General features: G+C 44.4%; 2 protein-coding genes across 4 annotated transcripts; one reads left to right on the forward strand and one right to left on the reverse strand.

Moving 5' to 3' along the window:
• Positions 1–1,336: 1,336 nt before the first annotated feature.
• Positions 1,337–5,923, forward strand: tmprss4b (transmembrane serine protease 4b). The gene is made up of 13 exons (XM_021618291.2): positions 1,337–1,496; positions 1,648–1,709; positions 1,856–1,993; positions 2,186–2,338; positions 3,001–3,127; positions 3,222–3,335; positions 3,413–3,456; positions 3,591–3,753; positions 3,876–4,042; positions 4,344–4,439; positions 4,978–5,120; positions 5,255–5,404; positions 5,570–5,923. Exons 3-13 carry the CDS (start codon positions 1,864–1,866, stop codon positions 5,579–5,581), a joined length of 1,299 nt encoding a protein of 432 aa, XP_021473966.2. The 5' UTR covers positions 1,337–1,496; positions 1,648–1,709; positions 1,856–1,863; the 3' UTR covers positions 5,582–5,923.
• A 2,400-nt stretch (positions 5,924–8,323) lies between these two features.
• Positions 8,324–21,334, reverse strand: scn4bb (sodium channel, voltage-gated, type IV, beta b). Of its 3 annotated transcripts, none has more exons than XM_036990188.1 (6): positions 20,853–21,334; positions 19,983–20,300; positions 15,136–15,299; positions 10,312–10,534; positions 9,975–10,104; positions 8,324–9,788 (listed from the first exon to the last, which is right to left on the reverse strand). In XM_036990188.1, exons 2-6 carry the CDS (start codon positions 20,059–20,061, stop codon positions 9,692–9,694), a joined length of 693 nt encoding a protein of 230 aa, XP_036846083.1. In that variant the 5' UTR covers positions 20,062–20,300; positions 20,853–21,334; the 3' UTR covers positions 8,324–9,691. The 3 variants fall into 3 exon arrangements, with proteins under 3 accessions (XP_036846083.1, XP_036846081.1, XP_036846082.1); XM_036990186.1 differs by having other exon boundaries at positions 19,983–20,312; XM_036990187.1 differs by having other exon boundaries at positions 19,983–20,316.
• Between the last annotated feature and the right edge of the window lie 1,385 nt (positions 21,335–22,719).

Below are 22,719 nucleotides of genomic sequence, written 5' to 3' on the forward strand. Positions count from 1 at the left end.
CGGAAAAAAGCTTGCCCGGAGAAGACAAGGTGAGCGCTACCATCAGTCCTGTGTCATGCCAACAGTAAAGCATCCTGAGACCATTCATCTGTGGTCTTGCTTCTCAGCCAAGGGAGTGGGCTCACTCACAATTTTGCCTAAGAACACAGCCATGAATAAAGAATGGTACCAACACATCCAGGAACTTCTCCCAACCATCCAGGAACAGCTTGGTGATGAACAATGCCTTTTCCAGCATGATGGAGCACATTGCCATGAGGCAAAAGTGATAACTAAGTGGCTCGGGGAACAAAACATTGATATTTTGGGTCCATGGCCAGGAAACTCCCCAGACCTTAATCCCATTAAGAACTTGTGGTCAATCCTCATGAGAAGGTGGACAAACAAAAACGCACAAATTCTGACAAACTCCAAGCATTGATTATGCAAGAATGGGCTGCCATCAGGATCAGGATGTGACCCAGAAGTTAATTGACAGCATGCCAAGGCGGATTGCAGAGGTCTTGAAAAAGAAGGGTCAACACTGCAAATATTGACTCTTCACATCAACTTCATGTAATTGTCAATAAAATACTTTTACAGTTATGAAATGCTTGTAATTATACTTCAGTATTCCATAGTAACATCTGACAAAATTATATACTGAAGCAGAAAACTTTGGAAATTAATATTTGTGTCATTCTCAAAACTTTTGGCCACGACTGTACTGTCTGTTTGTCAGAATCCAGATAATTTCAAGCTGGTGATGCACTCACATAGATCAGTCAATAAAATGTACAGTAGCTTACTCATATGGGATATCTAGAATCATGACAGTAGAGATCAATAATGTGTTTTGACAACCATAGATGTCAAAAGTGATAGATAGACAGACAGTGCTGGGCCTGTAGTATCATCAAAGATGGTGGACAAGGGAAAAGTCTAATGCTTGGGATGTCCCACCTCTGATGTCACCCTATTCAAGTTGACATTGAAAATGGTTCATGTAAGGGTTAAGGTTAGAGCAGGGGTTAAGTTTAGAGTAGGGACTTCCCAAGGATCACAGAAAGCACTGAGCATAAATGAAGGCTGTTGACCATAGACAAAAACGGTCACAGTTCCAGTCTGCTTAATTAAGGGGTGGCTCTCCCATAGGCACCAATGATTTAGCAGCTGGGTCTGGTCTTCTTAGTAGTTCATTGACTGTATGTGAACCAGAAAAAAGGAGCGAGTGAGACATCTCTAGCTTCCTCTTCCGTCTCTGGTATTATCCCAGCCAGGGCCAAAAACTGCCTGATTCCACTAATCACATCATCTCCTCACACCAAACCAATTAGCTTAATTAGCAAAGATCCTGCCCCACCTGCTGATTGGTCATTATGGCACAGGAAGTGCTTGTGAGAATTCTGGCATTGTGGCATCTGTCTGTTTGATGGCTGTTTCTAGAGCTTGGCAGAAGCCTTACCTGACTTTTCTGGAGAGCAGCTGATAGACAGGACAGCCTGGTGGGCACACTGGTAAGATATGAGACAGTGACAAACTAACTATACCTTTCGCTCTACAAGTGTATATCATGATACATTTTGATTTGCACAAATGTTTAAGGTTCAGATGCTGTTCCTTTAGTTGATTAATATATATATATATATCTATCCCTCCTCCCTTTAGATTCACACACACTGCTGTTTGGAGCACCAAGCACAAGCCCACACATCTAGACCTGTCTCAAGGTGAGTTAAAACGGAGTTCTGTATATCACCTAGAGAACCACATCATACGTAGCCTTTATTATTACTGCCAAAATGGGAGAGGAACATGTTTTTTAACACAACTCACATCTGCCTACCTTACCTGTTCTCACCTCTCACACCAACAGCTCTGATCATGCCTCAACGCCAGAAGAGGCAGGTTACGGTGGCCCGGAGGGACCAGGGGGCTACGAAAAAGATGACCCTGATCACTGTGTCTTGTGTACTGGTCACACTTGGGATATTGGCAGTGGGTGCTTACTTCAGTATGTCCCTCCATCTCATGTCTCAACTTCAACTACCACTTAAAGTCTGGAGTTTCTCTAAATCATATTCCTGTTGTAATGTATGTAGCCTGTATCATAGAGTTGCACCACTGTCAACCTTCGGATTGTCTTTTCCTCCTTCATCCTCTGTACCCCTCTCCATCCTATATCCTCCACTCTCGTCTTCCCCAGTCTGGTGTCTTGTCGACAGCAAGTACTTCTTCTGCTCCCAGTCATTGAAGTTCATCCCTGTGGCGATGGTGTGTGATGGGAAAGCAGACTGTGCTGGTGGAAAGGACGAGCTCACATGTGTGTCCAGCAAGCCGTCCAACGCCACTTTCCCAGGCAAGACCACCAGCACCACCCTCCATCTGTTTTCCCTTCCCTCTACCATCATCGTCTCATCTCACCATACCACTCTCTGATTCTTTCTCTTAAAGGGGAAATATGCAGTTGCTACATACATTTTTTGGGATGTAAAAATGTATGATTTGTACCCGTTGATTGTTGAAGAATATAAATGATCAATGCCTCGTGCTTAGTTTAACTGTTGAGGGGTAAGTTGGGCCATTTTATGTAGCATATTATAGTAAATACTACAGTATTATTCACAAACACTGTAGTAAATACTACAGTAATGTCTGCAAAAATACTTCTCCCATGTCTCAGTTTGTGCCACAAGTTTGTGCCATAAGTGAGAACCCTGCACGTTAAGTACAGACCATATTGTGTTCCATACAGATTATAGGAAAAAGCAGAAGCTCTGAACTATCCATTCAGTCCCTAGTTCTAACTACAGTACCTACAGGTTATGGAAAATGTGCTCTTATAGTATTCTCCAATAGGTTTCCTCATTGAGAAAGCCTTCACTTATATGTCAAAGGTGGTAAAACAAATTAACAGTAAACTTGTAAATACTACAAGTCTGCAAAAACACTAGAGGGGCGGGGAAACCACTTTTCTTTTACTGCCGCTTGCCCATTTGACTCCTCCATCCTTGTCTCTAGTGCGGTTGGTGGGTGAGAGCATGGTGCTACAGGTGTTCAGGGTGAAGGCTGGGTGGAGCACTGTGTGTGCAGACGACTGGGGATTGAGCGACACCCGCAGTGCCTGTCAGCATCTGGGATACACACTGTAAGATGACCGCTCCACTCTTCTATTCAGTTACATACATACAGTCTGATGCATCTCCTGTATATATCTGGCTACTGTTTGCCATCTACACCAGGAACCCTAAAAGCGAGAGACTGGATATCACCAGCCTACACCACTCACTGGGAGAGTCCTTCAGTGCAGTAAGAGCAAGAACTAAGGGTCCCCTTCACACTGCACTCATCAGCAGGTAGATGTTCTACTGGATGCTGTTCAGCCATCTGACTGTTTAGGTGTGAGGAACTGACAATCCTCTCTGTTTCTTAGACAAACCTGCAACTCAGGCTCTGTGATAGCTCTATCCTGCTCAGGTAAATATTTAAAATGATCACCACCCATCTACACACTTTTGCCACTACCCTATATATACTTCATGGTGCCCTGTGAAATAAATGTTTGGACTTTTGTAAGTTGGAAGTGCTTACCATATTGTGTGTCTCTCCAGACTGTGGGGATGCGGTGGGTCAAGACCGGGTGGTGGGAGGTTCTGACACCACCATAGAGGAGTGGCCGTGGCAGGCCAGCCTGCAGAAAGACAAGCAGCACGTCTGTGGAGGATCCCTGGTCTCCCTCACCTGGCTTATCACCGCTGCACACTGTTTCAGCCGGTCAGCACACACACTCAGTTGTGTTTTGCTTTATTACACTCTTTGCTGTCGTAACATTTTGTTTAATTTTGCATATGCAAAACAAATGCTGACTTTTTTTCTTCTTTCACACACACACCCAGTGATGGGAAGGATCTGAACCTCTGGCAAGTGGTGCTGGGTAGCACCCACCTGACGTCTACTGGGGGGATTTCTGTAGCAGCCATCATAATCAATAAAGATTACAATGGTTTCACTCACGACTATGACATTGCCATGCTGAAGCTCACCAGGCCTGTCACTACCGGAGGTACTGGACACCTCTCCAGCAGTTACTCAACCGTTCCAAAGTCCTTTACAGTAGCCTATAACCTTCATTGCTCAGCATGATGGATGGGAACATGTACACACACAGGGGGTCAACTTCCCATACTGTTCTCTAGTGTTATGAAGTTGAACTGCCAGGACTGTATTTCTGTCATTGAAGAATATAGAATATATTGGTGACAAATGTTTTGCCATACTTGTGATATACCACAGCTTTCAGACAATCAGCATTCAGGGCTCAAACCACCTAGTTTTATAATTAAAAAAATGTCTTGACTCTCCAGACACCCTCCGCCCAGTGTGCCTGCCTCCCCACAGCCTGCCTCTGAAGGCAGGGGACCCCTTGGTGGTGACTGGCTGGGGCTACCAGCAGGAGAAAGGTGAGACTGGACAGGGCTATCTGTACAGAGCAGAAGGCAGGTCTATAACCAAGCTTAATCATGCATCCAATCTATGTAAAGCCAATATATATTTTAAAATGTTAGTCATTTAACAGACTCTTATCCAGAGCGACTTACAGGAAGAACTAGTATTGCTCGAGGGCACATCGACAGCTTGGAGATTTTATCCAGCAACCTTTCGATTACTGGCCCAACTCTCTTAACCACTAGGCTACCTACCACCGTACTGTAGACCAAAGACAATGGCAGAGTGTATACAAGTGCACACTTCCATGTCCGGCCATTGTCTCTGTTCAGCTTTCTTGTGTTCTTAGTGTAAGAGGCTACCTGTATCTCCTGAGGCAGTTAGCCTAGCGGTTGGGACAGTAACCGAAAGGTTTCTTGTTTGAATCCCTGAGCCGGCAAGGCAGTTAACTGGTCCCCGGACCTCTGATTCAGAGGGGTTGGGTTAAATGTGGAAGAGACATTTTGGTTGAATGCATTGTTGTACAACTGACTAGGTTTTCCTCTTGCCCAGGTAAAATCTCCTCAATTCTGCAGAGTGCCACTGTGTCTCTGATTGACAGGAAGGTGTGCTCCCGCCCCTCCATCTACGGCCCCTCACTCACTCCCCGAATGCTGTGTGCAGGGAACATGGAGGGCAAAGTGGATGCGTGCCAGGTAGAGCTCCTCCACCAACACACACGCCTACAAAATGGCTGCTTTTAGTTTGTTAGACTATCACACTGCCAATGCAGTCATACTTTGCATTTGTCTTCTAATGTCATTTATTTTGCTCTCTCTTTCTCTCCCAGGGTGACAGTGGGGGTCCACTGGTGTTCCTATCCAAGTGTTGGCAGCTGGTGGGGGTGGTGAGCTGGGGGGTGGGCTGTGCCCGCCCAGGGAATCCTGGGGTCTACTGCAGCGTAGAGCAGCAACTCAACTGGATCTACTCCATCATGGAGGTGGGAGTCTGGCCACTATCACAGACCTCTGTAGGGCTCAAAAGGGGGAGGGCAGGGCCAGATAATGTGATGGAAAACTAATACCTCATTTTGATGCATTCCTACTTGTTATTAGGTGCCTTTAAAATTCCTTACCTGATGTGATTTGGTTGTCCTATTTTTCAGATGTACTCCTAAAAATCCAGTTTCTCTCCGAGAACTCAACTGACTGGCGTTCTCTCTCTCTCTCAATGAGCGCTGAGTGAGTCTGGCAAACATTCACTCAAAGGACAAACACATTCCACTGACCTGTGACTGAATACTGAGCTGTGCCTGTTCACGTTTTTATTATTTTATACTCCCTTTGAGAGATGTAAGTACTGTGTGAGATTTTTGTATGTTTTAATAAATTAGATTTTTTTAAAGGGTTGTGATTTGATAATATTGTCAAAAAAAAATTGACAGCCAAGAAATGACAACATGGTTTTATTTAAACGTTTATTGGATTCTGGTGGCTTTTATAATAAAGAATACAGCTGATCTGCATGGTGGAGAGATTACATGGGAGGGGGAAATCATTTGAGAGGGAGTAAAGAGAAATGACTGTACATTTGCGTTAGTTGGGATAGCAATGTGGGACCAAGGTGTCAGTACTGTCTGGCGACATTATAGATTCACAAACATTCTGTTGTCAAAAGTGCAATAATGGATGACAGAGGTCACTGTCAGCAACTCTGCTACTACAATGTGGTACAACAATGTTCTCAATTTCCAAACTACAAAGATTGAACATTCATATTGCTTCATCCATCCAGTTCTTTTCAGTACAGTTGTCAGCGTACAGGGAAGACGGTGGGTACTGCTACAGTACTGTGTAAGGGCATTTCAAAAGGACATGCGAGTCACTCTCATAGTTATGCTTTAAGTACGTTAGAGGTTATACATGTAAAATGCCCACTTGCAACTCGTGCCCAATGTGAATTACATGCCAGTAGTACCAACGGAATAGAAATTCACAATAAAACCTACTTATTAGAATTCTACGTGAAGCTGCAAATTAGTTTTGTACAACTTCCTGTATCACGATTGGTTCTCGTCTGTGAGGTTGACAATAGCAAAAACATTAGCAATACAAAACGCATTCACGTCCTTGCAACAATCTTTTTCGGCTTGTGATAAGCTGTACTAAGCCATTTTTAAGCGGTTGTAAGCAGTCTCCTTATAAAACCACAACGAAATGTAATTTATGGCTAAAATCTCATGTTGCTCCTTTAAATTACATACTCTATATTGCATATCTCCACAGGTTCTTCTTTTCAAGGATTTCTCACACTGCAGTCCATCCCACAGACCCTTCTGCTGAATAGAAGATGAGCCATGGAAATCCATGCACTATAAACCCGTTCCTCATCTTCCATAGATCAGCTCATCAGAACTCCATTTCCCATAACCTACTTTGATTACTGTTGCTCCTGTCATTTTTATTGCTCACATTATCATCACAGTAAAAACTCAATGGCGTATTGGAATCCTGCAGTAGCTATAGTCATGTTGCTGTAATGCCTGGGCAGTGTTGTGAAAGCAGATCCCATTGGGAGAACTGGAGCAGTCTGTCCTACAGTACATGCATGTCTTCCGCTCAGTAGTGGTGTTTGCATAGTATCACTGTTCTCTTAGGAGTGCGAGTCAGTCAGGGAGCTCAAATCCGTGTCCTACCAGAGATAGTAGTAAATGTACTATCTATGATCTAACCGTGCCATCTATCTGTTCTCATCTAAGACACTTGAGGTCATTCAACTTTACCCTCATGTTAAATGTACAGCTATTTAGGTTGATTCACTCACCGCTCCACTGGTACAAGACATCTCTGTGCTTTACATGTCTAGCACATCTTTAAGGTAAAGTTCCCAAAAGACCTTCCTGCTATTGCAACAAGCCAGTGCATGTATTTGAAGGGCTATGCTATGGGAACAGCAATACTGGGGCTTGTCCATATCAGAAACTGCTTCAGTGATTGAGGGAGGTATATTTGTTATGTTTATACAATGACAGATGCAGCAAGGTCCTAGACAATGGACATAGACATGAAGTTCTCCCCTGAACACGCATGTTTTCACACACACTGGAGGTATTTTGAAAACAAGACATTCAGCATCTTAAACGTGCCACCATTGGATATATGCCATAGCAGTTCAATAGCGATTGATTTCAATAGTAACTTAGGAAACCCGTGAAAGGAGTCCATTCCTGATCAGATGTGGGTTTCTCAGGGTTATCCCAGTTTGGCACAATAAATGGGCTGAATATGGGATATTAGTTGTGTGTCTATTCTACACTGTCCAGTAAAGATCTGTCCCCGTCTATCGCTCTACCTGCAACCGAACTGCTGCTCCGTGCATCTCTTTATGGTGTGGTTAGTGGAGGTGTCCGTAATGACTATAGATGAGAGACATCTGGTTTTCCGTACATGCTGAATTTGTGTTGAATCAGGAGCCATGAATGAACCATCATAAACTCCGCTGTGCTGCAGCACGTCAGTACTTATTGCAGTGTGTCGACACATCGGTCTGGGTAAATGTGTTCAGAACAACAAAGAGACAGCTATTTGTAAGTGGACATACAATAGGAATTTGTGGGGTGTGTTTCTGTCTGATACAAGTTCATGTTCAAGCCAGTGAACCCACTACCTAATAGTTTCCAGTGCCTTGCCAACCACAGGATGTGGTGAGGGTCGGCATGATATGAGCAGATTTGGAACCAGCTTCAAAGCAGAACTAAACACATTACACGTGGTTAAATTCCAGGAAAGAACACGAGAGGGTACATTTCTATTGTCAGGCATTGTGCCTCTACATCAGCCTTGGGGTTTCACATGCTTATAAACGCATTAAGGTTATTTGTCTTAAAAGCAGCATTATTAGAGGTTTATTCCTTTTTCCAGGGGGTTGGTTAAGGGATTGTCTATCATTTCATTCATCAGCTTGTAGTATTATTCCTTTTTCTAGGGGGTTGGTTAAGGGATTGTCTATCATTTCATTCATCAGCTTGTAGTATTATTCCTTTTTCTAGGGGGTTGGTTAAGGGATTGTCTATCATTTCATTCATCAGCTTGTAGTATTATTCCTTTTTCTAGGGGGTTGGTTAAGGGATTGTCTATCATTTCATTCATCAGCTTGTAGTATTATTCCTTTTTCTAGGGGGTTGGTTAAGGGATTGTCTATAATTTCATTCATCAGCTTGTATTATTATTCCTTTTTCTAGGGGGTTGGTTAAGGGATTGTCTATCATTTCATTCATCAGCTTGTAGTATTATTCCTTTTTCTAGGGGGTTGGTTAAGGGATTGTCTATCATTTCATTCATCAGCTTGTAGTATTATTCCTTTTTCTAGGGGGTTGGTTAAGGGATTGTCTATCATTTCATTCATCAGCTTGTAGTATTATTCCTTTTTCTAGGGGGTTGGTTAAGGGATTGTCTATCATTTCATTCATCAGCTTGTAGTATTATTCCTTTGCGTTTTGCTGCGTTTGGTAAATGGTTTTGCAGTATTTAGTCTTCCTACCAGCAGAGGAAGATAGAAGCGCTAACAGGCACCAGTGTTTTATATCAAGCAAAGAAAATGTATAATGTTCTGAACTGGATCCTTTCTCACTCCTCACCGCAGCAAAACCCTTTAGAGACCCTAGTTTCTAAATATGATACAACAGGGTTAATTAATTACTTTTGGAATAGCAGAGTTAATATTGTATTCTAAACAGCACTAAACTAAACTTGATACGAATCAGTGGTATTGTGCAATAGGACTAAAGCTGGATCTGAAGTGGCATAATGTCACTGGAGATTGAATTAAACTGTGAATAATATCCCATACATTTTCTTCATTTTGAAGTTTGATTTTGTAGACAGTTTCAGTTGAACCCAGGGCAGTGGGGTTGGTTGGTGGAGAGAGGAGTAGGATCCAACACAGTTTAAACAGCATTATTACATAGCATTATTCCCCGTCTTAAGCATATATTTTATGTGTAATATAATATGAAAAACAGTCCTAGGTTCAGGTCTGAATTTAAAAAAAAATTAAATATCAACTAGAACGTATGGGAGCGGTTTCTTGGACACAGCTTAAGCTTATTGGACTAACAAACACTTTCAATGAAGTCTCTCCATCAGACGTGCTTCTCAGTCCAAAAAACCTGCCCAAGAAGCCTGCCCATGGAGTCACATGTCAATACACATGTTTATGCATAAAAATACAGTATATGCATAGATATAACTGTATGTTTATATATGGATGTACATACATGCAAGTACTCTCATTTCTTCTTTGGTGTCAGTGGTTTTGAAGTTTTGGATCCTGAGACATTGTTTGTTTCATCAGCTGAGGAAGATTGTACAAGGCACTCGATCTTTCTGTGAACGGGAGGAGCAGAGGAGAGAGGAGGGTTAGAAGAGACACCTGTTTTTCCCACGTAATTTTATCATTGTAGCCCGCCTGTATTGATGCTTTACTACAGTTTGGGGTCACTGAGATGAGCTAAAGGTGTTTCTCTGTGTGGATGGCCCGTTGGTCTCCATGGCCCTATCTGTCTTACTCACTTCCTCTCCTCGATTTTGAAGAGAACGAAAAGGATGAAGTTCTTCACCAGCATGAAAGTCATCAGCAGGGCGATGGCTCCGCCCACTGCAGAAGCAATTATGATGGTGAGAGTGTTGTCCACCACTCGTACTGCAGAGAAGGAACCAGGGAGGGGAGAAGGTAGACGCTGATCAGACAGACATTAGCCAACTACAGTGCATCGTCTACACAGCACAACACATCTAGACGTTGTTGCTTATGGTACCCGACTACCCGCCCAGCATTTCCAAGTTTAGCACCAGAACACCTGTACTGCCTGCCTGGAGTAAAGCAAAGAGAACACTAGTTAATACTCACACTCGTCCACCACGACAAGGGTAAAGATAGCGCTGTGGTTCTTGCCCTTCTCTTTGGGGTTGCGTCCGAAGCAGGTGTACTGGCCCTCGTCCTCAAAGGTGATGTTCCAAAGCAGGATGGAGATGTTGTTGTGATCACTGGTGCCGATAAACTCCACCCGCTCCCGGTAGATACTCACTGGATGAGGATCCATCCCGTCTGACGGAATCACTGACTCACAAACCTGAGAGGACCAGGCAGCCATCAATCACATGTGTGTGTGTGTGTGTGTGTGTGTGTGTGTGTGTGTGTGTGTGTGTGTGTGTGTGTGTGTGTGTGTGTGTGCATGTGTGTGTGTGAAAGTGAGTGAGAAAGTGAGTGAGGGTATGTGTGTGTGTGTGTGTGTGTGTGAAAGTGAGTGAGAAAGTGAGTGAGGGTATGTGTGTGTGTGTGTGTGTGTGTGTGTGTGAAAGTGAGTGAGAAAGTGAGTGAGGGTATGTGTGTGTGTGTGAAAGTGAGTGAGAAAGTGAGTGAGGGTATGTGTGTGCGTGTGTGTGTGTGAAAGTGAGTGAGAAAGTGAGTGAGGGTATGTGTGCTAAGGTGCGGCGAGTCCAGTTCAAGTGTTCAGCAGACTGATTTTCTTGTAGATAGAAACTGTCTCTGAGCCTGCTGGTAACAGACCTCATGCTCCGATACCGGCGGCCCGACAGTAAGGGAGTGAACAGCTCATGGCTGGAGTGTGTGGGGTCCTTGTTAATGCTGCAGGGCTTCCTCAGGCACCGTTTCAAGTAGATGTTCTGGATGGGTGGGAGCACAGTTCCAGGCTGTCTTCATCACCCGCTGGAGGGCCTTGCGGTTGCTTCCTGAAGTCAACTCCTTTGTTTTGCTGACGTTGAGGGAGAGGTTTTTGTCCTGTCACCACAATGCCAGTTCACTTACTTCCCCTCTATAGACTGACTCCTCGTTGTTTATCAGGCCTCCAATCGTGGTGTCGTTAGCAAACTTGATGATGGAGTTGCAAAGCCACACGTTCATGGGTGAAGAGGAAGTACAGCAGAGGGCTGAGGACACACCCCCTGGGAAGCCCCTGTGTTAAGAGTCAGTGTGGAGGAGGTGTGGTTTCCAGTCCTCACAGCCTGTGGTCTGCCCATCAGGAAGTCCAGGACCCAGTTGCAGAGGGTGGTGTCCAGACCCAGGGCTCTGAGCTTGGTGTCGAGCTTGGATGGAACAATAGTGTTGAATGCTAAACTCTAGCCAATGAACAGCATTTTCACAGCATTCTCACATAGGTGTTCCTCTTTTCCAGATGTGTTACGGCCATGTGAATAGCGATGGAAATGGTGTGTTCCGTGTATCTACTGGAGCGGTAAGGAAATTGGAGTGGGTCCAGTGTGCCTGGTATGCTGGCCTTGATGTGGGCCATGACCTGCCTCTGGAAGCATTTCATGATGACCGAGGTGAGTGCGACGAGGCATGTCACCTTGTTTTTCTTGGGCTCTGGGACGATGGTGGTCTCCTTGAAGCAGGTGGGGACAATGGCCTGGGAGAGCGAAAGCACCTTGTCGTCCAGAGTAGCATGAGTCTCCCTGGATGACTCTGTATTGTCTGCCTCGAAGCGAACATAGAATGTGTTAAGTTCTGTTAGGAGGGAGGCTTTGGTGGTCACCACAGAGACGGATTTGCCTTTGTAGTCTTGATGGTTTGTTGTCCTTGCCACATGCGTCATGAGTCTGAGTTGTGAAATATAATTTCAAGTTGGAGCCTGTATTGTCTTTTTTCTTTCATAATAGATTTGCAGAGCTCGTACCTGCTTGCCTTGTATGTGTCACCCGCCACCGAGTCATCGGAGTTCATTCTGCTGACATTGAATGCTGCATTACAGGCTCTCAGCATGGTACGGATATCTCCGTTCGTCCAGGGTTTTTGGTTGGTGTATGTCAGGATTGTTATTGTGGGTGGGTGTGTGTACCTGTGTAAATGTTCAGTATTTATGCTTTATAGTTTTTAATTTTTTTTTACAGTATAGCACCTGGCAGCACTCATTTTTATTGACTGTACCTGGGCTCTCTTGGGTATGTGAGACAGTTGGTAGAGAGTGTGTGCGTTTGCGTGTGCATGCGTGTGCGTGTGTAACTCAGGGGGTAGAAAGCTACTTACTCACACACACACACGCACGCGCGCACACACACACAAACACTTCCTGGGTTGGCTGCTCTGACGGAGACAGCCGCTAATGGGTTAATTTAATTCCAGCAGGCAGGGCACTCCGTCTTGTTGGGAACAATTAGCGGGGAATGGAGTGGTGAATATTTCATGAAGAGCAAGGTAGAAAAAGAAAACAGAGGATGAAAGAAAAAAAAGCTTATTCCACTTAGCAGAGCGCAATGAGGAACCAACCTCACCCACGCTGCTGTCTTCCCCTGCCTCACTCACTCTCTCCACAGCTCTCTCTGCCTTTCTATAGTCCCTTACCAAACCTGCCCCTTCCCTCTGTCGTTCAGAACAAGCAATGTACTGCATATTTTTTTATTTACTTTTACCTTTATTTAACTAGGCAAGTCAGTTAAGAACAAATTCTTATTTTCAGTAATGGCCTAGGAACAGTGGGTTAACTGCCTGTTCAGGGGCAGAACGACAGGTTTTTACCTTGTCAGCTCAGGGATTCAATCTTGCAAACTTTCGGTTACTAGTCCAACACTATAACCGCATGGCTACCTGCTGCCATATGTGTGTATGTACTCTACACCCTTGTGCCTTTGTGGTGTCTACGTACTTGTGTGTGCTATGCACATACGTTGTGTGTTAACCTTACATCCCTCACCCACTGAGACTCACTCAGAGCTCACACAGAGAGATAATATAATAGATATATAATAGATAGACTATACAGTGCTTGTTGATTGACAGGTGCTGTTGGTCAGTAGAGGCTCAGTATAGCCTGTGGCCTGAGCTGACTGACTATAATACAATACACTACACTTACTAGCTTCTATCTGTCAGTCAAGCTGTCCTCCCAGACCCCAGAGAGGAGAAAAACAAACACAACTCGTTAATTGATTTATTGATCGTTACCAGCCAATCAAATGGTTGAATTATTAATCAAATAATTAAGGATACTGTATGTAGATAACCCAAAAAAGTTATGTAGTGTAATGGCATTGATTGGGGACACCCAACACTTATATGTTGTCATGGCAATAATGGGAGCGTTAGTCATACTATGGAGGAGGATATTGATTGGCTGTCTGACAGCTTTAGTGTTCAGCCCATAATCTTCTCCTGCTGGTCTGGACTAGTCAGGGAAGGGCTTTGCAGGGGTTAACTCATGAGTGTCACTGTGTAGCAGATTGTTTTGGGGCAGTTGTTATGCTTGGTTGTCCATACACAGCAAGAAGCAATGACCTTAGTGTAGCACCTTGGATGAATTTGGTATTTGAGGTCAATGTTGTCTGAGGTAGGTAGGAAGTGTGATGTCTGTAAAATCTTTGAATCCATAACACAGGGTTAGTAATCTAGTGCTCTCTAAGAATGCTCCTTTACCCTATTCTCCTGTGTATTCTCCCTTTTGCAGACTCTATATGATCCATACATCAGCAGACCATCTCACAGCCAGGTGCATTAATGCCTTTTGTTCATATCAGCAGTTCAGAGACCATTAAGAAGAGAGAAGAGCATTGATAGAACTGTGAAGCCTGTTGGATCAGACAGTAACTGATGACAAGCTGCTCCTATAGCAGAAGTCTCTACAGAACTACAAAACATCCAATAACGTACAGATGTAATTTAAGACAGTTTGCTACAACAGGAACATAATCCTGCAGCAACTGGAAATGTGAATTATTATGTGTATTATAATTCATATACATTTTTTTGTATGGGTTGATACACTCTTTGTTGGGGCAAATCAAATTAAGATCATACATATTTATTGATTCAACAAATCCTAACAATGAAATGAGTTATTCGAATAGCGGTAAAACTCAGATTATTGTGATATGATTTCACAAGAGCAAATCTTTTGAAACAAAAAAGTGTTGAAAGTGTTATTATACTCACAGTGCAGGTTAACAATGTTATTTGATAAATATTTTAAACTGACACGCACACACACACGCGCACACGCGCACGCACACGCGCACACACACACACACACACACACACACACACACACACACACAGAGTGGCTGTATGTTTACAGACAGACAGGGGAGCAGGATGAATAAGGGATAGCACTGATGTATAATGGATGCTCTTTGTTCCTTACACATTCTCACAATCAAGAGGCCATTCCACAGGCCAAGAGGCCTGGATGCTGATAAGGGTGGATTCATTGTAGACCTGCTGTGTGTCTCTCTGTCCAAACCTTTCGGAGTTGATAAAGGTATAATTGTCACAGCATGTGGGATTGAAAACCCCTGTACAATTGTCAGACAAAGGTACAGTCAAAACCAGCGCTGTTTAGCAATATGTTTAGCCTGACAGCATGGAGTCATTCACCCCAGCAATACCAGCAAGATGCAGATTATCAGTGATGTTTATGCTCCCAGACACACAGAGGGAATGCAAAATATGTCATGAATGAAAGAGGGATCCAGTGAAAGAGAGACGGGAGAGGGGAATAAAACATCCCCTTAGGGATGAAACAAGGGAGAAAGGGGGAGGGAAGGTGATGATGACTATCTCTGGTTTTATAGGTGTGCTCATATAACTCCTCCTCTCCTCTTCCTCCCGCCCCCACAGTTGACCGTCCCCACAGCCCTGGCCCTATCTGTGTGACATCTGAGCTGACATGAATGCAATTGTGTGGCTGCTGTGTTTTAATGGGCCAGGCCAGTTTTGACCCACCTTCTGCATAGTGCCGTTGTCATTGTACTGCCAGTTGAAGTAAAGGTTTTTGATGCCGATACAGCTGGCGTAGGTGCAGGGTAGCAGCACAGTACTGCCGTTCAGCGCCTCCATGAATGGGACCTTCCCTGTGGACATCTCCAGGCCCTGAGCAGACCACACACCTGGGAGGGAGGGAGGGAGGGGGGGGGAGGGAGGGAGGGAGGCAGAATCAATAAGGTAGTACACAATACTCCTTCAGAAATCCAGAGAGGGAAAATACAACACACACCTGAGTTAGAAAGGAAAGTACACTGTCTACTCATATGGTTTCCACATTTTAATGGATACTGTTTCCAGAATTAAATTGTTCCCAAAATACTGTCCCTTTTACTTAACAAGTGAACAACAAGCCAGCTCCTCTATTTTACAATCATGTAAAATGTTGCTGCACTCTGTGAAAGAGGGGAGGGAGGAGAGAGAGAGATGTATCCCTGGTCCATTCCCAGGTTACTATAGCTCATCCATTGACATAGAGCTTGTCAAAAACAATTGAGTGATAATCCCCTACCCCTCTAACCTGTCCCTCCTTAACTGACCCTGCAAACTATCAGGCGCTGGAAGATTATGTCTGAACTGAACAGAGGGTCAATATAATTTCTGCTTCTGACGTTTCCCTTTAACCTAACCCCAGATCGTTACTAACAGAAAGATAGGAACAGCAAAACCCATTTTACCACTGAAACATACACTTAAGTTGAACTATTGTACAGTGCATATTGTGCATATTGCAGTAAGATATGACAAATATATACACTTCCATACATGCATTTGCATACACCCCCGCCACAAACACACACGCACGCACGCACACACACACGTACAAACACTGTCTACCCAATTCACAGGACACACACACTCTGCAGTAATGTTATGGCACAAACCCACAGACCTGACACAGTAAGATATAGGGTGAAGGAGAACAAGGGAAAGAGGGGGAATAAAATAGGAAGCGTGAGATAGATAGACTGTCTGTCTGTCTGTCTGTCTGTCTGTCTGTCTGTCTGTCTGTCTAAGTTGGTAAAAAGTATAAAATAAAGTTTCCATTACTGTTTGTATGTGCATGCTCACACTGTTTGTGATTGATTGTACAATTATGTAGGAGTTTATATTTATATCAGGCATGTTATGTACAGTTACAAGCGTGTGTGTGTGTGGTATTTTATTACAGTGTTTGGGATGTTGTGAGGCCATTTAACTTAATGCAGGCTCATTAAACTCAGTAATTATCAAATGAGTTCAGGCTCATCTCCCTCTTTAAAGGAATCAAAATAACGCAGGTCCCACCACCTCTTTAACACAATCCAGATAATGCCGACACCAACACTTCTCAAGTGGACCTAAAGATGATGGATGGTTAGTCTGGTTACATACACTCTCTGGGACTCTACAGTAATGCTGCTCCCACACTTTCTCCCTCTGCCCAGTCTGTCCTCTCCTACAATTCCCTGAACCTGTCCTGTCCCTTCTGTCACATTTTCTCTTGCTCTATTTGTCCCTCTGCAGCCCCCATTCCTCAAAATTCCTCCTCCCTCTGTTTTTACATCACCCCTCAGCTGTGTGACATCATCAATAACCGACTCAAGGTCAGGTTAGGACAAGCCCCTCCCCCTGCAGTTTGGGACAATATAAGGATGTAGTGTGGGCTGCACAGTGAGGGAGAACATGTGTATGAATGCATAATTCCTTCGAAATGACTCACACATACTCTCTCTCTCTCTCTGCCCCAATGCAGCACAGTGATTCTGCAGAAACTCACTCAGGGCAGATGCACCTCTCTTTCTCACTCTCTCTTTTGTCCATCACTCTCCATTTCTTTCACTGTCATTTTGGTTCTCTCTCCTTTTTCATATTCTTTCTCTGATACTCTGCATTGCGATTCTGCATCTCTCTGTCTGTATATATTTATCTGCTGTTTGGTGACCATTAACATACTGTATAGTGGTAACTGAAGTTCCACAGAATATGGCTCAAAGGGGCAAGTTAACATTGAGAGAGGAAAAAGAAAGTAAGACACAGATGCAGGAAGGAGGACTCAACCCCATGCCATTCTCCATTCAGAGCTAAAGCTGGACATCTTACATGGTGAGTCCCAGAAAAAGACCCTCCTAGACTCCCCTATGGATTGTGTCAGCAGCAGTCTCCATTGAGTTTCTGATCTAATGGCTTTGTTTCCAAACAGTCATTTGTGAGGTTCTCTCATACCCTCTACTTCCTAACCTACATGTGTCTCTTTCAAGAACACATCAAGCATGACACTTCATACAGGTCTATACAATCCATAGAACCATAACATTTTAGACCAACCTTTTACTTATTCAGCAAATCCTCAAAACTATCAGCCTTCATGTCCTACATGATCCAGCAATCGTGTGCATATGAAATAGTTGATTTGCAGCCAATTTGGCTAAGATAGTGAATTGGGCTTCAGGGGGGCGGAGGGAGGAGCGGGGTGTAATGCTGGACTGATCCTGCGGTCCTGTTGGCTCAGAGCGTGAGAACATCAGAGCTGAGCCTGGCAGACAGCTCCTGATCTGTTCAGCTGTCTGTTAGGAACAGGGTAATATCACCCTGATATTATTACCCTGATAATTCACATAACAGATGCTGCTACCATGACGCCCTCCCTTCATCTCAGAGCAGTTCCCATTTCCCCACTGCATTATTACTCTATTCACCTGGGTCTGGGTAACACTGACGTTGTTACCCGGAAACAACCTGACTCCTCTCATCACACTGACGTTGTTACCCGGAAACAACCTGACTCCTCTCATCACACTGACGTTGTTACCCGGAAACAACCTGACTCCTCTCATCACACTGACGTTGTTACCCGGAAACAACCTGACTCCTCTCATCACACTGACGTTGTTACCCGGAAACAACCTGACTCCTCTCATCACACTGACGTTGTTACCCGGAAACAACCTGACTCCTCTCATCACACTGACGTTGTTACCCGGAAACAACCTGACTCCTCTCATCATACTGACGACGTTGTTACCCGGAAACAACCTGACTCCTCTCATCACACTGACGTTGTTACCCGGAAACAACCTGACTCCTCTCATCACACTGACGTTGTTACCCGGAAACAACCTGACTCCTCTCATCACACTGACGTTGTTACCCGGAAACAACCTGACTCCTCTCATCACACTGACGTTGTTACCCGGAAACAACCTGACTCCTCTCATCACACTGACGTTGTTACCCGGAAACAACCTGACTCCTCTCATCACACTGACGTTGTTACCCGGAAACAACCTGACTCCTTTCATTCGATGTTCTTTACCATTCGGCCATCAGATCAGACCAATGCTCCTCATAGGACACATCACTGTACTTCGTATACCCGTCGCAAGACCCACTGGTTGATGCTTATTTATAAAACCCTCTTAGGCCTCACTCCCCCCTATCTGAGATATCTACTGCAGCCCTCATCCTCCACATACAACACCCGTTCTGCCAGTCACATTCTGTTAAAGGTCCCCAAAGCACAAACATCCCTGGGTCGCTCCTCTTTTCAGTTCGCTGCAGCTAGCGACTGGAACGAGCTGCAACAAACACTCAAACTGGACAGTTTTATCTCCATCTCTTCATTCAAAGACTCAATCATGGACACTCTTACTGACAGTTGTGGCTGCTTTGCGTGATGTATTGTTGTCTCTACCTTCTTGCCCTTTGTGCTTTTGTCTGTGCCCAATAATGTTTGTACCATGTTTTGTGCTGCTACCATGTTGTGCTGCTGCCATGTTGTGTTACTACCATGTTGTTGTCATGTGGTGTTGCTACCATGTTGTGTTGTCATGCTGTTAGGTCTCTCTTTATGTAGTGTTGTTTTTATTTTCTTGTTTTATATATTTTTATTTAATTTATTTGTAATCCCCCGTCCCTGCAGGAGGCCTTTTGCCTTTTGGTAGGCTGTCATTGTAAATAAGAATTTGTACTTAACTGACTTGCCTAGTTAAATAAAGGTTAAATAAAAATAAAAACAATAAAAAATGACTTGACTCCTTTCATCACACTGATATTGCTACCTGGAAACAACTTGACTCCGAGGTAAAAGCTAAAGAAAAATCTATGCAGTAACTCCATGTTGTACAAAGCTCTTAGTTTTGTGTTTACAGTAAAGGCAAAGTCAAATGATGTGTTAAATGTCTCACATCAATAAAGTCCTGTATTCATTTTAGCCCGTTTAATTCTTATGAATACCACTGCTATGATAGACTGCTATGAATACCACTGTTATGATAGACTGCTATGAATACCACTGCTATGATAGACTGCTATGAATACCACTGCTATGATAGACTGCTTGTGGCCCTACATCATAATACTGTGGATGACATATCTAGTGACATACCTCTGAAGAGACACTAGGCCACTGCTGCAGCTTTCATGTTGTTATGTACAATGAGATTGTAAAATCACTATTCAATATGTTAATCTGTGGTTACGTATGCCCAGTTATCCATCAAACATACTTCAGCAAGCAAACTGACAGCGTTTTCGAGGACACCACACAAATACAAATCTGATACCAAGGTTCACCAATCAATCCACACAGTGAAAAGCCAGCTGCCAGTACTGCAAATCACTCTGCACTGAGAGCAAGGTTGAGTTCACTCTATGGAACAACAAAATGACATCACACAGCAAAGACAGTACATGTTTCATAGTACACAATAGGGCAGTTGTGCTTGCAGAATTGGGAAAATTGCTCCATACTTTACTTAAGAGAGAGAGAGGGAATGGATGAAAAATAAGCACTAGGAAGATATATGACTGAGACAGAGAGGTCTTACTGAGCAGCAGAGTGATGATCAGGCTGGAGAACAGACACCTGGACCTGGGCTGCTCAGCCCCACTCCCCTGGACTTCCATGGCAGTCTGAACCCGTCCAAAACACCCCCTGTTGTGGGATCCAGCCCGGGGTCTGTTGGGCTGGAGTTATCCCGTCAAAAACTCCTCTGGTGGTCAGGTGGATGTAACCCAGAGTCCCACTGGTCTGGTTGTGTGTTGTGCCTGGGTGTCTGATCTGATCCCAACCGAGGTACCACGTCCCACTGTGTTGTTAGCCAGTCCTGGTTGTGGTGCGTCTGCCTGCCAGCCCCACAACACTCCTGTCAGAAGGACTGTCTGTTAGACAGAGGGCATGCAGAAAGAGAGGAAGAGTGAGAATGGGGAGGGAGGGGGAGGGTGGGGTGTCAGGGAACGGGATGCAGACTTAAAAACAAACTCAAGACAAACTAAGTCAATCAGCTATGATCCTTCAGAGAGCACTCCTAAACTGAGAGAGATACAGAGAGAGAGAGAGGAGCAGAAATAGTGAGAATTTAAGAGAGAGAGAGAGAGAGACGAGAGAGATGAGAGAAAGGAGAGAGAGAGAGAGATGAGAGAAAAGAGAGAGAGAGAGAAGGAAGAGGGAGAGACAAGAGAAAAGGGAGAGAGAAGGAAGAGAGAGAGAGAGAGAGAGAAAGAGACGAGAGAAAAGAGAGAGAGAGAAGGAAGAGAGAGAGAGAGAGAGAAAGAGACGAGAGAAAAGAGAGAGAGAGAAGGAAGAGAGAGAGAGAGAGAGAGAGAGAGAGAGAGAGAAGGAAGAGAGAGAGGGGGGAGAGAGAGTAAAGTGGATGTTAAACAGTGTGTGCGCAGTGTGAGACAGTACTGCACCATACCTCTTCCTGTGGCTGTGTTCCCGAGAGGCTGGACCAGCAGGCTGACTACAGAGCACAGCTGAGTCAGTGAGGACAAACGCACGGCAGAGCAGGGGAGAATCACTGCGCACAACCAGTCAGTCAGGGTGCATTCAAGTAGATTCCACCAGCCAGCGCTTCCTCTGCAGAGAAAGGCAGGCTGCAGCCCCAGTTAGAGAGAGAGAGAAAGAGAGAGAGAGAGAGAGAAAGAGAGAGAGAGAGAGAGAGAGAGAGAGAGAGAGAGAGAGAGAGAGAGAGAGAGAGAGAGAGAGAGAGGATGGACAGGAGGAGTGCTGATGCAGTAGCCCCGGGACTTATGGCTGCTGGATCGGACGGTCCTGTCTCTTCTTCCTGGATAGCAGAGCCCCAGTTTCTTTTTCCCTTTGCCTGCTAGCCTACCCCTCTGGCTTTCTCTCAACTTGTCCCTGCTCTCTCTCTCTTGGCTCAGTGCCTTCCTGCCCTTCTCTCCCCCCTTCCTTCTCCTCCTCTTAACCCCCCTCCCTCCTTCCCTGTCTCCCTCTGTCTCCCCCTGTCTCCCCCTCCCCTCTCTTGACTCAGGGTGTGAATGCAGACGCAGGCAATTTTGTCAGAGTGCTTATGGAGATCAGAGAGTTCTGCAGGTTGGAGGGGGTGCTGTGATACAGACCAGGGACGCACTACCTTGTATTTAGAAACACCCTGGATGTAGAAATAGACATAACAGGATCCAACATTGATATCTGGGTAACTGCCAAAATAAAGGAAACACTTGAGTAAATGAGGGCTACAAAGTATATTGAAAGCAGGTGCTTCCAAACAGGTGTGGTTTCTGAGTTAATGAAGCAATTAACATCCCATCATGCTTAGTGTGAGCAGTGATTATTTTGGCTACCATGGTTAGAAGAGATCTCAGTGACTTTGAAAGAGGGGTCTCAAATGAGCATAGGGGGTTTATAGGGTCTCAAAGGAGCATAGGGGGTTTACATGATGTGTGTATGTGTGTGTCAGTCACCAGATTTCAACCCAGTTCAACACTTATGGGAGAGTCTGGAGCTGCGTTTTCCACCACCATTAACAAAACACCAAATGATGGAATTTCTCATGGAAGAATGGTGTCTGATCCCTCCTATAGAGTTCCAGAGACTTGTAGAATCTATGCCAAGGCACATTGAAGCTGTTCTCGTGGCTCGTGGTGGCCCAACGCCCTATTAAGACACTTTACAGTGTATGCTGGTGTTTCCTTTATTTTGGCAGTTACCTGTTTGACAAAGTCCCAATCATAAAAATTATAAAAATTATTAATTCATCAATCACTCCCTTGAGTTACACTGTAACATGTGAACATATTTTACTCCTGTTATATCTGGTCTGTACCTGAATAAATGAGGGTGTGTTTACCTTTAATGTGATATTGTATGTGTGGGGTTCAGAGATGAGATAGTCACACAGATAATTGTATGTGTGGGGTTCAGAGATGAGGTAGTCACACAGATAATTGTATGTGTGGGGTTCAGAGATGAGGTAGTCACACAGATAATTGTATGTGTGGGGTTCAGAGATGAGGTAGTCACACAGATAATTGTATGTGTGGGGTTCAGAGATGAGGTAGTCACACAGATAATTGTACGTGTGGGGTTCAGAGATGAGGTAGTCACACAGATATTTGTATGTGTGGGGTTCAGAGATGAGGTAGTCACACAGATAATTGTACGTGTGGGGTTCAGAGATGAGGTAGTCACACAGATAATTGTACGTGTGGGGTTCAGAGATGAGGTAGTCACACAGATATTTGTATGTGTGGGGTTCAGAGATGAGATAGTCACACAGATAATTGTATGTGTGGGGTTCAGAGATGAGGTAGTCACACAGA

The sequence above is a fragment of the Oncorhynchus mykiss genome, chromosome 10 (assembly GCF_013265735.2).
Source record: "Oncorhynchus mykiss isolate Arlee chromosome 10, USDA_OmykA_1.1, whole genome shotgun sequence".
Lineage (NCBI taxonomy): Eukaryota > Metazoa > Chordata > Actinopteri > Salmoniformes > Salmonidae > Oncorhynchus > Oncorhynchus mykiss.

Coding starts and splice junctions, on each gene's coding strand:
- tmprss4b (XM_021618291.2), top strand. CDS start 1,864: ATGCCTCAACGCCAGAAGAGGCAGGTTACGGTGGCCCGGAGGGACCAG. Junction 1,994..2,185: donor GGCAGTGGGTGCTTACTTCA/GTATGTCCCTCC, acceptor CGTCTTCCCCAG/TCTGGTGTCTTGTCGACAGC. Junction 3,336..3,412: donor CACACTGCACTCATCAGCAG/GTAGATGTTCTA, acceptor TCTGTTTCTTAG/ACAAACCTGCAACTCAGGCT.
- scn4bb (XM_036990188.1), bottom strand. CDS start 20,061: ATGGAAGTCCAGGGGAGTGGGGCTGAGCAGCCCAGGTCCAGGTGTCTG. Junction 10,535..15,135: donor ACAACGGCACTATGCAGAAG/GTGGGTCAAAAC, acceptor TGGTCCTCTCAG/GTTTGTGAGTCAGTGATTCC. Junction 10,105..10,311: donor CCTTGTCGTGGTGGACGAGT/GTGAGTATTAAC, acceptor CCTTCTCTGCAG/TACGAGTGGTGGACAACACT.